At 37.4% G+C, this 13,151-nt stretch overlaps 1 protein-coding gene across 1 annotated transcript in view; it reads right to left on the bottom strand.

Moving 5' to 3' along the window:
• astn2 (astrotactin 2) overlaps nt 1-13,151 on the bottom strand; it is a 326,855-nt gene that overhangs the window by 17,362 nt on the left and 296,342 nt on the right. The window contains exon 20 of the mRNA XM_023961099.1: nt 4,825-4,966. Coding sequence (XP_023816867.1) covers nt 4,825-4,966 — 142 coding nt within the window. The remainder of the gene's footprint in view (nt 1-4,824; nt 4,967-13,151) is intronic.

The raw sequence follows: 13,151 nt of genomic DNA, 5'->3' as shown, positions 1-13,151 counted from the left end.
AAAATCCGTGAAACAGCAAGATTACGAAAGGTGAACGACAAGATTGCTAGGGAACACTATATACAGTAGCTCTTCATCAACACTGGTAAAGCACTGATATTAATCAACGGAAATACCTAAAGTTTATGTTTATTAGAGATTACAAAGTAACAAAAGGTGAACTTCCATACACACACCTTACAAACCTGACAGAGATTTTACCCCAAATAAGGCAACATCATTCTTTTTTTAATCACTTTAACGTGAAAGATAATCTAAATAAAGTATGCAAAACAGGCCTTGAATGTTGAATCTACTTACATTCTGCTTCAGTTTATATATAGTTTTACAAATAAAGTAGATGTCATGCTGTGAGGAGTAAATATGAATGAAAGTGCAAAACGTTCTATGAGAGGAGGGCTGCTTTGAGGAAGAATGGCCTCCAAACATATATGCTGGTTATATGCTATATATGCTAAGGAAGACTTTAGGATTTAAACAATGCTCAGTAGGTACCAAGGGATCCAGAGTGTGACAAAATAACATCCCCCACAACATTGGACCAAATTAATGTACGTTTTAAATAATTAAAATTTAAAAGACAATAGATTTCCTTTCTTATGTTGATTTTAACAAATGCTGACTGTGCAATCTGACTGTTGCAGCTCAAACATTGACTGAATAAATAAAAAAAGAGTGAGTGTGGTGTCACCTTTAGAAAATGTTTTATTCTTGCCTCCAAAGAAATTAGGTCAATTCAGTAGCCTTTTTTCGCAATATAGACGTTGCCGTTTTGGTGCAGACAATGACATTAAATAGTGGTTTGAGTCCTCATTTCTTCTTGTTTAACTTATATCTGCTGCCCTTACAGCATGTTTTAAGTTCTTTTAAGGATCTTTTTTACCACTTTTACGCTGATGATATTCAGCTATATGTGTCTTTTAAACCACAGGATGTTTTTAAAAGACAGACTCTACTCAAGTGTCTGGACTCTGTCAGGAGCTGGATGAGTGACAACTTTCTTCAACTAAATGAATCTAAAACCGAAGTCCTCGTCTGCGCGCCGGACAAATGCCTGCCTCAGATAGTCGAGAGCCTTGGTCCACTCGCATCTTTTATTGAACCCTCTGTGAGGAACCTCGGTGTTATTTTAGATCCTGTATTATCTCTTGACTGTCATATTAACTCACTTGTTCGCTCTCGTTTCTATCATTTGAAGAATATTGCTAAACTGAGTCCTATTCTGTCACGCTCAGAAATGGAGATGCTCATCCATGCTTTTATTTCAACACGCCTCGACTATTGTAACTCCATTTTCACACGTTTAAATGAAAAATGTCTGGAACGGCTTCAAGTTGTACAGAACGCTGCTGCTAGGATGTTAACAAAATCCTCTTAGAATTCACATTCAGAAAGTTTGGGAACCACTGCGTTACCGAGTGCATTTTAAAATCCTGGTACTAACATACAGAGCTTTGAAGAGCCAAGTACCAGTTTACCTAACAAACCTCCTACAGCCTTACACTCCCAACAGGTCCCTGAGATCTTGTGACCAGGGTCCGCTGGTTATTCCAAGAACTCGGTTGAAAACAAAAGGTGACAGAGCCTTCACAGCGGTCGCTCCATCTCTCTGGAATTCCCTCCCCCTTAGCCTCAGATCTGTGGACGCAGTACTTTCTTTTAAAAAGCAGCTTAAAACGTATCTTTTTAAAATGGCGTTCTCTTAACTTTGTCTTATTTCTATATGTGTATTATATAGTGTGTTTCTTGCCTTTATGTTTACTGTAAAGCACTTTGTGATTCTATATCTTGAAAGGTGCTATACAAATAAAGCTTATTATTATTATTCTATGGCAACCACTCTCGCCAATCAGGAGTGAACTTTTTGGAAGGCCACACCCTTACCACTCGAGAGCAGGCTCGGGAGAATCTGTCAAAAGTTCGACATGGGACCATACTTTTATTTAGATATCTGATTGGCCAATTTACCACTTGAAAAAAATGAGGATTAGCAAGAACATGTTATAAAAAAAGGTAGTAGAGAAAGAATGGTTATTCTGACAAATATAATGACTGAGTAATAGCTGTTTCTTTCTAAGTACATGGGATTTTGGCTTCTTGGAGCCAGCAGGTACCTATTTGCAAAGCAAGCGGGGGGAGGTCACTCAGTTCATATACACTCTAATATAAAATCAATGAGTTGAAATCTGGAGTTATGAGTCCACTTTTTGAAACTTTTCTTGTAGCATGGGGTATGTTGTTCTGCTGCTAAAGCTTCATGGTTCACGTGTTGTGCAGAAAGAAACCATTTCCTGCCTTTTTTTTTTCTTCAAATGGTTGCCTTTCCAGCATCTATTTATTCTCCCTTGACTTGACATCTGACATTTCAGTCCACACAACAATCACTGTTTTTTGGACCACTTTCTAAACTGTTGTGTGTGAACCCTTCAATAGTCTGAAGGTCTCAGACCGGCTCGTCTGGATTAACATCCATGTCACGTTTAATCTTTTAAAATCAATTTTCATCGCCTGTGATACTTGAGTAGATAAACTTCATATGGCCAAGATGCCCAAATAGAAAGTGTTTCTGCAGCATTTTCAGTTGATTGGCTATTCTTATGCAAAATGGATTTCAAGCTGGCTTCCATACCATAGATACAGTAATGATCACTTTTGAATCCATCTTTTTTGGTACTGGGTACAGAAAACTGCAATGATAAATCTGCAATATATTTATTTGAAACCTCAACCCATCGTATCAAATTTCAGCTGCTGAAGTTAAGCTGAAACTTTTTAGAGCATTTTCTGTTGCCAGAGAAAATTGCAGCCATGGTGAACTGCTGTGGTGATTAAACCTAAAAGAAACACCAGTTGAAGTCTTATCAGACGCTTGATTAAAACAAGCGCAGTTAGCAGATGTCAGATGTCTCTTTCGACGTAACTCCAACGTAAGCTCTGCTCTTATCAAAGAAAAACAACACTGCGAAGAATGCCTAAACACAGACAGCAGTGCTCCAAAAGGTGGATATTTAGGTTCCCGCCGAAGGTTTTCACAAGTAGCAGGCTGGTTTCCACAGATTAACAACCCAGCTGTTCACCTTCTGATATTAGTGTTCTTGGCAGTTTTTCAGCAAACTGATCAGTTAGTGCTTCATATTTGAAAACCGTTTTTATCAGAACTTCAATAGCTGGAGGTGCCCTAACATTACAAAGAACTTGAAATTTCATTGTACCGTCACATTTGTATTATTTTTGTAATTAGTGTATACATATTTGTGAACACAGCTGTCCATCTATCATCTTTTTGTTAAGCACAAATACAAACAGTAAAAATGAGGGCACTGTTGTAACTGTACATTATGCAGCAACTGTATACCCTTGCCAGATCTATCTTACATAAAAAAAGAATTTAGTGAATGCTCATGCAGCTCAAAATAGTTTAAAGTTTGTTGTTAAGGCTATATATTGTAGGATTGACTCTTTTTCTAGTAATTGCTCTAATTCAATAAGAAATTGGAGCAACTGCAGTGTCCTTTGGCATAACTAAGTTTAAACTTGGAATGTCATCTATCAATCTAAGACAAAAACAGGCCATGTGTGGAAAAAGGAAACCATGAATGTATGTGACTTCTTAAGAAATATCATTGCAGTGGTTCCCAAAACAAATCAAGGCCACCTATGCAAGCAAGACACTGGAGAACAACACCCGAGACAAAGCAAAGAGACCAGGATGTTGTCCGAAAAAAGCCCAAACAACATCTGGACACTGTCTGTCTCTTCAGTTATTGCTGATCTTGCAACTTTGCTACAAGATTTTAGGTGACCAACTGTAGATCCCAGCCATTTTCTTATTCTGAATGGTCGATTCCCAAACCACTCTGACTGAAAGAAGTCCTATATTGTTATCCAGGACATTTCCTGTTCAGAGGATGAACTAAGTACAATCTCTCTTAACACCAGCATTATTCAGTCAAAATAAAATCTACAAGATTTTAGGTGACCAACTGTAGATCCCAGCCCATTCTTATTCTGAATGGTCGATTCCCAAACCACTCTGACTGAAAGAAGTCCTATATTGTTATCCAGGACATTTCCTGTTCAGAGGATGAACTAAGTACAATCTCTCTTAACACCAGCATTATTCAGTCAAAATAAAATCAAAAATAAATGTTATATATAATTATATTTCCGCTGTCGGTTTCAGGCTGTTTCAGATTATACCCCGCCGATCCACAGTCTTTTTTGATTGGTTGACCTCTAAGGACTCTATGTGTAGGTTATCTCTTGTTTTTGTCTACTGTGTAGAAATATGTAGAGTCCATAGATGGAGAAGGGAGATTTTGTTTTAGTAAAGGGGAATTACTCAAAATTTGGCCTGCGTGAATCTGGTGATTTAAAAAAAAATCTCCCCCTAATAACCTCAGTTAGTATATTTACATAAAAACATGTAACCTTGTGCTATCCTAGGCACTTTAACATTGGGAGTTGGGTCATCTACACCTCAAGCCAATGCGCTAAATCTTTTTTTGTCAATTATATGTGATCTTCACTGGTGCCCATGGATTACATGCAATCCTCTTCACCTTTTTCCACCTGTGTCATGCTAGGGATAACACGTCAATGTAAGGATCGGGTCATCTGGACCCCATAGGATTGCACAAGGGCTAAACAGCCCAAGGCAGAACATTAACATCAGAGAAAAAAAGTAACCATTTGACACGGACCTGTTTGCTTTTTGCATTTTTTCATTTTACCAGGTACAATGAGAATAACAACAATTGTCGTATTTTTCTCTCTCTTAGAGGTATGTGCATTTGTGGTTAAGTATGAAACGTCCAAGCTTACCTGTAGAGGCTGTCAGGTTCCAGGCACTTAAAAACCACAGAGTACAGCAAAGAATGGGCGTGGTCTCCACTCCGCCTTCCAGCAACCACACATGGTGAACCCAGACCAGAGAACAGGTCGTCCTTCAAGCTCAGAATCTCACCTGATACAATGACGACAAAAAAACTTTAATGATTTGCATAATTTTGGGTAACCATACAAGAATAATCAGGTTAGAGAAAATTGTGCACAACAAAAAACTAGAAACTGGATAATTTCTGTATCATATTTTGTTATATTTCTATCCTTCATTGACTGGTTTTGTAAGTTGTCCCACTGCCTTGCCCTGTGGGAGCTGTTTTTACCAGCAACAACTCAGAAACTATATAAAAGAAAGATTTTCTTCTTTACTGGAAGCAAACCCTATATAATATCTAATGGAACTTTTTATGTAAACATACATAGTTCTATTACAATGACATCTCACTAACTGCCCTAGTGTCTCACAAAACAGTGCTTCACAAGCTGTGAAATATTTTTCATGTCAGCTTACGGGAAAGCCGATCGACGCACAGACATTCATTCAGACACAGGCACGCACAATGTCAGTTTCCAGTGCTCATGGGGGTTATGGAAAAAATAGTAACCTGTCAAAATAGTTTAAAATAGCTCAAATGGTCAGAGATCCAAGTCTTTCTTCACAAGGTAAAGAGAGGCTTAGTTCTGGCTAATGATACATGGGCCAACTTATAAACACAGAGAGTACGTCTGGCTGGTGGGGCACAAGGGGATGGTAAGAAAAGGTTGTCGAAAGGAGGAAAATGAACTGCATGAATGAAAGATTTGACCTTTACACAAAAGTAGCTTTGTATATAACAGAGACATTCCAGCACTGTTGCAGGGGAACTTTTTCTCAAGTTAAATTTCCTTTTTGAGCTTTCTTATAAATATATAAGATTATAATCCATAAAGGTTGTGCACAACAGTGCCTTCCATCCATTCATCCACCCACCAACTTCAATTGAGCTGAATAGACAGGAACCTGCTCAAAAAGACTAGACTCCCATCTATCTCTGGACAGCTCTTTTAACTCTTCTAATTCTATGAAAATGTTCTGGACAGCTAATGCATACACAGGGTTAATCAATTCTGAGTTTTGCAAAAGTCCATTTTGGATAAACTTCAGTGGGAGGTGGAGGTCATATGCTGACAAAAAAAAGAAAAACTCCACAAAATCCACATTTATTTAGTACAATGACTGCAAATAATGAATTCTGCACCTTTACATATAAACACAATCTCTTACAGAAGGCAACCCTGGTGGAACCCAACACCTACCAGAAAAAAATCCAACCTACTGCCTTCAGGATGAACCAGTTTAAAAATGGTCTTGACTGGTTGTAAAAAAAAAACAAAAAAACTTGTGTGACTCCTCAAGGACCCTAAAAAGGCCAAAGAGCCAATCTAATGTTTTACAGCCAGAACAAAAACCTCACTGTTCCTTATGAACCGAGGTTAAACTGTAATGAGACATGTTTCTCAGCCATTCCAGAAAATACCATACCAGGCTGAAGAGTAAGAGTCCCCTAAAGTTATAACTTATCATTGAGTTCAGTTCAGAGGAACGGCCCTATTCAGCTGGTTGCATGAGCTGGTCACATACAGTCCTACAGCAGAACATCTGTATAGATCTAATTTCCACTTAAATATCTGTTGCAGGCCGGAAATTCTGGACCACTTCGGCAACTTAAGTCAGATAAAAGTCATCCGAGCTTCTGGGTTTATGGCGTTTACTTTCTTGCAGGAAAACATTTTGGTGGACTTTGAAAGACCCTTAAAATCTTTCTTTGCGTTCCACCATCATTGCCCCAAGAAAATGAATTATTCAAGCCTAACAGTAGAAATCAAATGGACAAGACTTTTCAACACCTCTTCCAGGGAACAAGGTGTTAGTCAGTCATCCATTATTGCTGCAGAACATTCTCTCAGTCCTCTTGGATGCCAGATAACATAACAAAAGGAAGGCACCAAGGTGCTTCGCAATCAGCTACAATTCTGCTAGTTTTTAAGAATGATATACACAAATAAAAAAACATAAAAAATGTTTATTTATGAACTTGAATGTATGATCTCAAATTGATCTGACAGTTGCAAAAAAGGCAGAATAACACAAAGAAAAGACAATAAAAAAACAATGCTTTGATTTGTCTCTGCTCTTTGGCAATTGTCAAGTCTATGTGCTTTCACACTGAAGGGAAATGTACCAGGGTTTATTTGCAAGTGAGCCTAGATCTTCAAGCTCGCTTCGATGGCCTGTAAAGTTCACATGACTTTTTATATTCTATAAATAAAACAAACTGAGAATCCTGTGGTTTCAAATACCGGAGTAAGTGTAAGTAATTCAGACTGTAAGACAGGCCTTTTTTGCATCAGATATTTCGAAAGACAATTCATTGCATTTGCAATTTAAATATTTATTCCAATTAAAAAAAAAAAAAAGTTATGTTGTATATGTTCAAGATTTTTTCGTGTATCTAGTTGAGAAGGAAGCATTCTGCAAGTATTTTATCACAGTGTAATAGCTGAAATTTATAGTAATGTATTTTAAACTTCCTATTTAGCTTTTTTGTTCCTTCAGAATGCAAATAATTCATAAAACAAGCTATAAACAAGACAAGATACCTAACCACTTACTAACAGTTTTTATCTTCTTTCAGGAAGATCAATAAATTCTCCGACAAGACTATAAATTCACCCTCTCAGCACATATTCCAACAGTTTGTGCAAAGCTGAATTTCCCTCGGAATCAGAACATTTTTTCTGCTCCTGAAAGTACAGTCTGATGAGTTGAATGTGCTCACACACGCAAAATAGCTTGAGGTGTTTTTTACAAGCCACTGGCACACACACTGGCCCACACGTATGGCTGTGTTTGTGGCTGGTCAATCACTACCACTGAGGGCTATCAAATTTGACTGCCCCTGCTTTGGTAGCTTATAAACACTTGCATACAGGAATTAGGTAATGATAATCAAAACCTAATTCATTAACAGTGGAATAAGGTATTTAAACCCACCCAGAAGCAGCATTTATAGTTCTACCCTATTGAGGGGTTCTACAGGGGTAGGCCTGTGGTCAATCAGCATTTCTGTCGATACCAAAGGCAAAACAACTCACAGCTGGCAAAAATTAAGGCCCTTGAAATTCTATTACGGTAAAAGCCATTTTGTGTGCTGCAGCTAACATGCAGATTAAAACCTTATGGTAAATGCCAGGTGACCTTTTATAGAAAGCAGAAAAGGGGACAAATAACACAAAATCATCGGGCTGTGACGAGTTCAGTTGACAGATAAATCTAAAGTGAAAATAAAAAAAAGTGTTCTGATTCAAATCCACCCATGGCTTGTAACTATGGTGTAGCTGGAAACAAGTCCGGCTTTGTTTATTTGTGCAGACAGATGTCATATACAACGTCTCAAAGAGCAGAGACGGCCCACTGAAGCAATAGTTTTTGACCCAGACTTCCCATAAAAACAAGGAATACCCCTCCGCAAGACCTTCACACACAACAAAACACTGGGGCCGGAAGTTTAAGAGGTGGGGGCTGTGAGTGGAAATTCTAAGAAACTGTTCTTACTTGCACTGCACGGTTTATTACATAGAAGTATTTTTTAAATATAAAATAAATAATATCTGACATTTTTTGCTGCTTCGGGGGTTTGTTTGTAAAGGGTTGTGTGTGTGTTTGTGTGTATTCACGGTGGCATTTCATGCAATGCACAAAGGTTGCAGGCCATCTTTTGTTTTTTTTTGTTTTTTACTCAAATGTTGTCTTTGATATCTCATTTCCATTACATTTCTAAATTCAGGCACTATGTCATTGTCTCATCTATTGGTTGTGTGTACATTGGCTCGTGTGTGAGCATGTGTGCTCCAGCGAGAGTGTGTGAGTAAATTTTTAAGGTCAGTGGGTTCAAGCATCGAGTTCTACCTCCCCCCGTTTTCTTTTCCCACTTAAAGAGGAAATCAGAGGTAAAGTAGAAGAAAATAGCAGTGAGGCACAGTCCATTCATGTAAATCCCTGATTCATTTGTTATTTTGTGTTGTGTTGTGACCCTTCTGGGCCACCGCTATTTGTGCACAAATTAATACAGAATCGAACTATTTTAATTCATTCACAATAATCACATGTAGAGGGGTTTGGTAGTCAGAACGTCCACATCAAAGCATTACATTTAGAATGACATAATTACTGGTTTGCTGTTTTGTTTTATTTATTTTTATCTTTTCATACCGGTTCTATCTTTTATGTTTTTAATGAATCCGTGTCATAGAAATATCTGCAACACCAAATTTGACTATTTTTTTGACAAAACATAAGTTTTATATTAAACATATCAAACGTTTTATATTTCCTTCAGTCTGCCAAACCTACTAGGGGCCTCCTCTGTTAAACTGTCAGCACTCAGCTCGCTACTCCCCAAAGTAAACCTGCATAACACCATCTTCCTTCCTTCCTCTCTACTACACACTCAGTCAATTTTTCACTGGGAAAGTGCACGCATAAACCTAAATATATTTGCAGATATTTTCTAAAAAAACTTTGCCATCCCTCTGTAAAAAACAAAAACAAAGAAACACTTCAACTTAAATCAACAAGGTTTAAAACATTTAGCTAGGTTAAGTTAACCATTTAATGCCAAAAATGTCCCCAGTGACACCTACATAATATAACTAAACTCTATGTCTGTTTATGTGATCAAGATTAATCAGCTGATTCTGACGCAAAGGAAAACAGCTCTTAATATCAGCTTTATATGCAACACCTTTTAACGGCGCAAAGCTGCTTTTCTTTAAGTTGATTTCAAAAGTATTGCATATCAGCGCAAAGCTGAAATTTTGTTAATTGCGTAAATGGTTGAAGGGTACGGCAGTCAAAATAATGTCAACCCTGGAGCTACAGCTCTGGTGGGTTAAACTGAATTACCGGACATATATTTACATACAAGCGCCGTCTATGCTGTCAATGTCCTTTTGTGTTTTTACTTCAGTCTGGAGAATATAAAGCACCAATCAACTTTACGAGATTTTATTAAGCCTGTGTGGCTTCTGTAGGAAGGCTTTCCCTGCTAAGCTTGCTTTACCACTATGGTAAAAACTCATTTTGAATGATGATAAACTTTAGATCTTTATTTGGTTTGGTCTGCTTTCACACAAAGCATTCACATCAAACAAACAAGACTAAACCTGGAAAAATCATGGTTAACTGGAAGTTCCAACTGGCCAGAAAGGGGGGGGGGGGGGGGGGGGGCAAAGAAGATAACTGAACAGCTATGCCAACCCCAACTGCACCTCTTCACTTAGTGTATTTACCTCAGACATATTTACAATGGAGCCATAATCTGATGTCCTCCATAAGATTCTATACAGCAAAACATAAGCAAGAAGGGGCATGGTGATAATGATTGGAGTTTAGTCCATCAGGGTCAACAACATTCCAAAAGGGGCTAACTCTGTAGGACACATTTTAGTGTTTAAATATCTGCGTAGGTAAATTGGGATAAATTGCAAGGAAACATCCTGCGTTTTCTTGCAGACATGTATTAAATAACCATTTCTGAGAAAATGGAAATGGAGAAAAGAACAATAATTTCGTGGACCATCATTAGTACAGACAAGAATATTCATTTAAAATATCCACTGTTTGCATTACCCTTGGTAGTGTACCTACTCACTAGGACTAAGCTACCACTGACACACTTCCAGTCCTAAGAGTGTGTGGGTGGTTGGGAACGGTAAACACTGCCGTTAAAAACACTGTGAGGTACAGGGATGGGGAATCTGATGTCTGTGAATAGCAAAACCATATCAACTACATTCTGTGTTTCAATTACATGTATCTTGTGATTTTGTGATGACAGTGTTTTTTTTTTTTTTGTGGTTTTACACAAAGGAGTATAAGAATATGTCTATGGAATGCAGACAAAATCATGTCACTAGTCTGTATCCTTCGTATTGTGTGAATTGTAAAAATACTGGATTGTAGCTGGATTATTGTCAAGAACTGGCACCACCTAACACAAAATAAAGATACTGTTTATACGTTTGAAGGATTACTTTGATTAATTAGCTTTTGACATGACCAACAACAGCTATGTGTTGGTCATATGTGGCTTATCCTTGTTTCCAATCATACCAGGGGACCAATTATACTATCACTACCAATACTACTATACTACCACCATGCACAATTGATACTCTTTTTTTTTTTTTTAAGATGTGGTGTTACCCTTACTTTACACCCAACAGGCTTTGCAGATGCTGAGGGCGTGGTCTTATTGTTCCATATTTATTGTGTATATAGTGACTTGCCAGCCTTTGGAGTTGACACGAGACCATAAACCTTCAAGTTCAGAAGACAAGAAGTGTCTCTTTAGTATTGCCACCAATGTGGCAATGATGAAATTCATTTGTGTGGCGCCAAGTACAGTATTTTTGACCACAAGTTGCGTTCTTTCTATTTGACAACTCGACATTTCAGTTTTTTGTTGAAGAACGTTCTTTTGCTGCCTATGTGGATCATAAACCACTAATGTTTCCCATGGCTATGGTGAGTGAACAGCGCCACTTGGCAGCCATCTCTAAGTTTACAACTGACATACATCACATAGCCGGAAAGTCCAACACTGTTGCAATCTCCCTTTTGCATGTGCCCGTGTCCCCTGTGCTTTTTAGGACAGATTTTTCTGCTCTGGCCGCCGAGCAGCCCGGTGACACAGACATTTTGCTCCAACAGTTCGTCCCTCAAACTTGAGGAGGTTGTGTGGCAAGATGACGGTCTACTCTCCTGTGTAATGTTTCCTTAGGATGGTCTCAGCCCACAGTTCTTGCGGGTTGGCGTCGCCATTTTTAACTTTATCTCCCTCTCACAACCAGGTGTACATGCGTCAATGAAGCTGGTTAGTTCCCGTTTCATGTGCCCTGGGTTGTGTAAGGATGTTGAGGGATGTCTCTTCGTCATTGCCATAAACACAAAGAAATCCTCATGTACATCTACAATCCAATATTAAAGTGATTCTGATCCGTAATTGGCAGCAGGGCAAAGCTTGGCTTAAGTTTTGGAACAACCAGTGCAAACTTTTTTTTTTAACGGCACTTTCCAAAATTAAACTGACTTATGAGTATTTAACATTTTTCACAGTAGGTGCTAATTAAGTCAATAAGTGCCCATAATTGGTGCTTTGGTTTGATATTTTCATGTTAAAAAGTGCACCTCTAATTCACAAACATGGTGCATGATGTGTTCCTAAAGAATTTAGGACAAGGAATTTGTGACTGAATGTCTTTATGGGGGCATCATTTACTTTCATAAGATGTAAGCCACTCACAAAAATGTCTCAATTTTTTTCGCTTTTTTACTCATAAATGAAATTGCTCTAGGATACCTGTAGGGATTTTGCTTTTAAATTGTTTTTTTTTTTTTTTTTTTTTAGAGACAAGAGAGAAGTTCTATGATTCATGTGAGCATTTTGGAAAACAATTCCTCAAGAAACTGGACAAGAACAAGAAAATGTTGTTTACAGTGTATTGTAGGCTACATAAACCCTTATAAATGCAATGGAAATATTATCGGTGTACTTTTTAGCTGACAGGTGTATATTTAAGGAGATATTATTACCGTTTGTGGATCTATTGGGTATAATACAATAAAAAATATATTTAAAATATGCAGCAAAGAACTATTTCTATTTAATCAGAAACTTTTCCAATACACTAAAACATGTGTCATTTTATTCGGTCTAAGTGCCTCTTAGATGATGGATAGATTTTTTTTATGGATAGATTTTTTGTATGTTCAAAAAGTATTTTATCCCAAAAGTACACAGAGCATTGCTGTTGCTGAAAAGAGAGAATTTCTGAGTAATGGCAAATGGCAAACACATTTTAGAAGTTTTGGCCACAACGTTGATCAACAGTATATTACGTTATGGCTTTATGTTTATTTCAATTATTTAGGTTTCTTCCAGCCAACGATAAAAGACCAATTATTTGTGAATTTGTCTAATCAAAGATTGTTGGCACCATAGAAATAGCAGATCACAAGATAAAGGGATATATAAACATATGAGTTAGCAGTTTAAGAAACGTTAATAAACATGTATATTTACTCAAATAATTAAAAAGAAAAATATTTTACATGTCTTTTCAAGGTAGCCTATTGTGCAGTCTAATTACATAGAGCTATTAGTAGATTATTTAAGATTTTAGACTTCATTTACTTCATAAAATGGTTTATTTCAGAAAACGGTGATCTATTTTGTTTTAAAAGGCTATCAGAATTCAGCAGT

Source organism: Oryzias latipes, chromosome 12, assembly GCF_002234675.1.
Source record: "Oryzias latipes chromosome 12, ASM223467v1".
Lineage (NCBI taxonomy): Eukaryota > Metazoa > Chordata > Actinopteri > Beloniformes > Adrianichthyidae > Oryzias > Oryzias latipes.
This window is presented reverse-complemented; position numbering and strand designations above follow the sequence as displayed.